This window comes from Sinocyclocheilus rhinocerous, unplaced genomic scaffold (assembly GCF_001515625.1).
Source record: "Sinocyclocheilus rhinocerous isolate Xijiao unplaced genomic scaffold, SAMN03320098_v1.1 scaffold5048, whole genome shotgun sequence".
NCBI lineage: Eukaryota > Metazoa > Chordata > Actinopteri > Cypriniformes > Cyprinidae > Sinocyclocheilus > Sinocyclocheilus rhinocerous.
In genome coordinates this window covers 17912-20480 of record NW_015657993.1, presented here as the reverse complement: position 1 = coordinate 20480, position 2569 = coordinate 17912, and the positions used below count along the sequence as shown (strand labels likewise).

Below are 2569 nucleotides of genomic sequence, written 5' to 3'. Positions count from 1 at the left end.
TCTCAGAATAAACCCTGACAGGGTGATCTTCGCGGAGGGGTCTTGTATCAGCCTGAAGTGGTTTATTCTGAGATAACAACCGGCTGGATGTACACTATCCCGCTTATTACACGGCTAAAAAGATTTGTTTTTACCATATATGTTGAAATTAATGCTGAAGTCTTCCATTAACGCGCGGTGGTTAAGTGTTTTCAGTCACAAGATGGCGCCAGACAGTCAACGATAGCGGAGTGACTCCGAATTGAGGCGGTAATTAAAGCAAAAGGAGCCCCTACCATGTATTGAGTACATGTACAGTAAATGAACATACTTTCCAGAAGGAATGCTTTCCAACAATTCACTAAAAATGTTTTTATGAAGTATTCTATTTTATGTTCTTATGAAGTATTCTAATTTGTTGAGATATTGAATTGGTGGGTTTTTGTTAAATGTGAGCCAAAATCATCACAATTAAAAGAACCAAAGACTTAACTACTTCAGTCTGTGTGCATTGAATTTATTTTATACACGAGTTTCACAATTTGAGTTGAATTACTGAAATAAATGAACTTTTCCATGACATTCTAATTTATTGAGATGCACCTGTAAGTAGTACCGGTCAAGATAAATCGTAGTACCCGGATGAGCGGTGTGTTATTCAATTTGGCGGTTGTTATCTGGGAATAACATAACACTGGATGGCGCGATTGACCAATCAGAATCAAGTATTCCACAGAGCCGTGTAAAAAAAAATCTTTGAACAAATGTTCTATTAATGTTACTGGAACGTTTTTTCATAATTTTAAGAGAACCTTGCCATAATGTTCCCTGTTATATGTAAAACAAATAATAAATACAAACTTAGCTGCATTACACACTATTTCGATATTTATTAGCTATATGAATAAGTTCTACATATCATGCAAAGATTAATTTAAGGAAATTGCATATTGACATATTTACAAAAATTATTGTAGCTGCATGTATTTGACCAACAGATGTCCTCAGCGTGCGCTGTTCCGTTCGAAACAGTGAATCATGGTTCAATTGATTCGAAGATTCAGAAGGATTCATTTCTCCCATTACTAATGCAATCCTTTCCATTTATATGCACCTATATAGCAATGTGCAGCGAAATATTTCACTACGGAATTTAAAGAATGCCACGCGCACTGCCGTGAACCTTTTGGCGCAAATGAATCGTTGAACGGGTTTTGAATCGCTTCCGCCTTCCTTCACACAGATGCAGTAAATATGGCTGAAGGCGGTAGTGAATCTCGAGTAGATATTGTAGTAAACCATGCGTCTAAGTCAAGTGAAGCTGATCTCAGAAGTGTTCTGGTTACAAGTTTTTTGAATTTAGACAAGCTCGACACCGACCTGTACAGGTAAACAAATGACATTTTCACAATACAGTATATGGCTAGATATCCCGTATTACCTATAACACCACAACACAACAGAAATCTGAATGAGTCATTTCGTTTTGTGTGTGTATATATATATACACCACACTAACAAAAAGTACCATGTTTTTCTTTCTCACAGAGGGACACATCACTGGGTTCCTCGCACTAAACGCCTGTTCGGGGGCCAGATTGTTGGACAGGCTCTTGTAGCCGCAGCCAATTCTGTCAGTGAGCATCTCTGTGCCCATTCACTGCACTGCTACTTTGTGAGAGCAGGTAAATTCTGACTTTTTTCTAATTACATATAGGCTTATGCATATGGAAAGTTTGGTTTCCCCTTTATTTTTTCAGCACTTGCGTGTTTCAGGGGACCCAAAGGTGCCTGTGCTGTACCAGGTGGAAAGGACTCGGGATGGCCGCAGTTTCTGTGTGCGATCTGTCAAAGCCATTCAGCACGGTCAGCCCATACTGATCTGTCAGGCATCGTTTCACATGCAGCAGCCGAGTCCTCTGGAGCATCAGTTCAGCATGCCCTCCGTCCCGCCGCCGGACACGCTGCACACCGTAGAGGAGCTCATTCAGCGCTACCTCAGGTCTCAACCAAAACAATGTGCCTGCCGTAGTGTATTATTAAAGGAACACTCCACTATTTTTGAAAATAGGCTCATTTTCCAACTCCCCTAGAGTTAAACAGTTGAGTTTTACCGTTTTCAAATCCATTCAGCCGATCTCCGGGTCTGGCGGTAGCACTTTTAGCTGTAGCTTAGCATAGATCATTGAATCTGATTAGACCGTTAGCATCTCGCTCAAAAATGACCAAAGAGTTTCTATATTTTTCCTATTTAAAACTTGACTCTTCTGTAGTTACATCGTGTACTAAGACCGACGGAAAATTAAAAGTTGCGATTTTCTAGGCCGATATGGCTAGGAACTATACTCTCAACTATACTACTATTCCGGCGTAATAATCAAGGAACTTTGCTGCATGATATTACGCAGCGCCTGAAAATAGGCTTATTGGAAGTTACCTAGCTGGGGACTATTTTCAGGCGCTGCGTAATAGATAAGGAAAAATCATAATAAATAGAAAAAATATCGAAACTCTTTGGTCATTTTTGAGCGAGATGCTAACGGTCTAATCAAATTCAATGATCTATGCTAAGCTACAGCTAAAAGTGCTA

At 39.7% G+C, this 2569-nt stretch overlaps 1 protein-coding gene across 1 annotated transcript in view; it reads left to right on the top strand.

Moving 5' to 3' along the window:
- Window positions 1–1107: 1107 nt before the first annotated feature.
- The window catches only part of LOC107722006 (acyl-coenzyme A thioesterase 8-like), a 7911-nt gene continuing 6449 nt past the window's right edge, over window positions 1108–2569 (top strand). Inside the window, exons 1-3 of the mRNA XM_016530243.1 lie at window positions 1108–1367; window positions 1528–1664; window positions 1756–1981. Coding sequence (XP_016385729.1) covers window positions 1234–1367; window positions 1528–1664; window positions 1756–1981 — 497 coding nt within the window. The 5' untranslated portion in view covers window positions 1108–1233. The remainder of the gene's footprint in view (window positions 1368–1527; window positions 1665–1755; window positions 1982–2569) is intronic.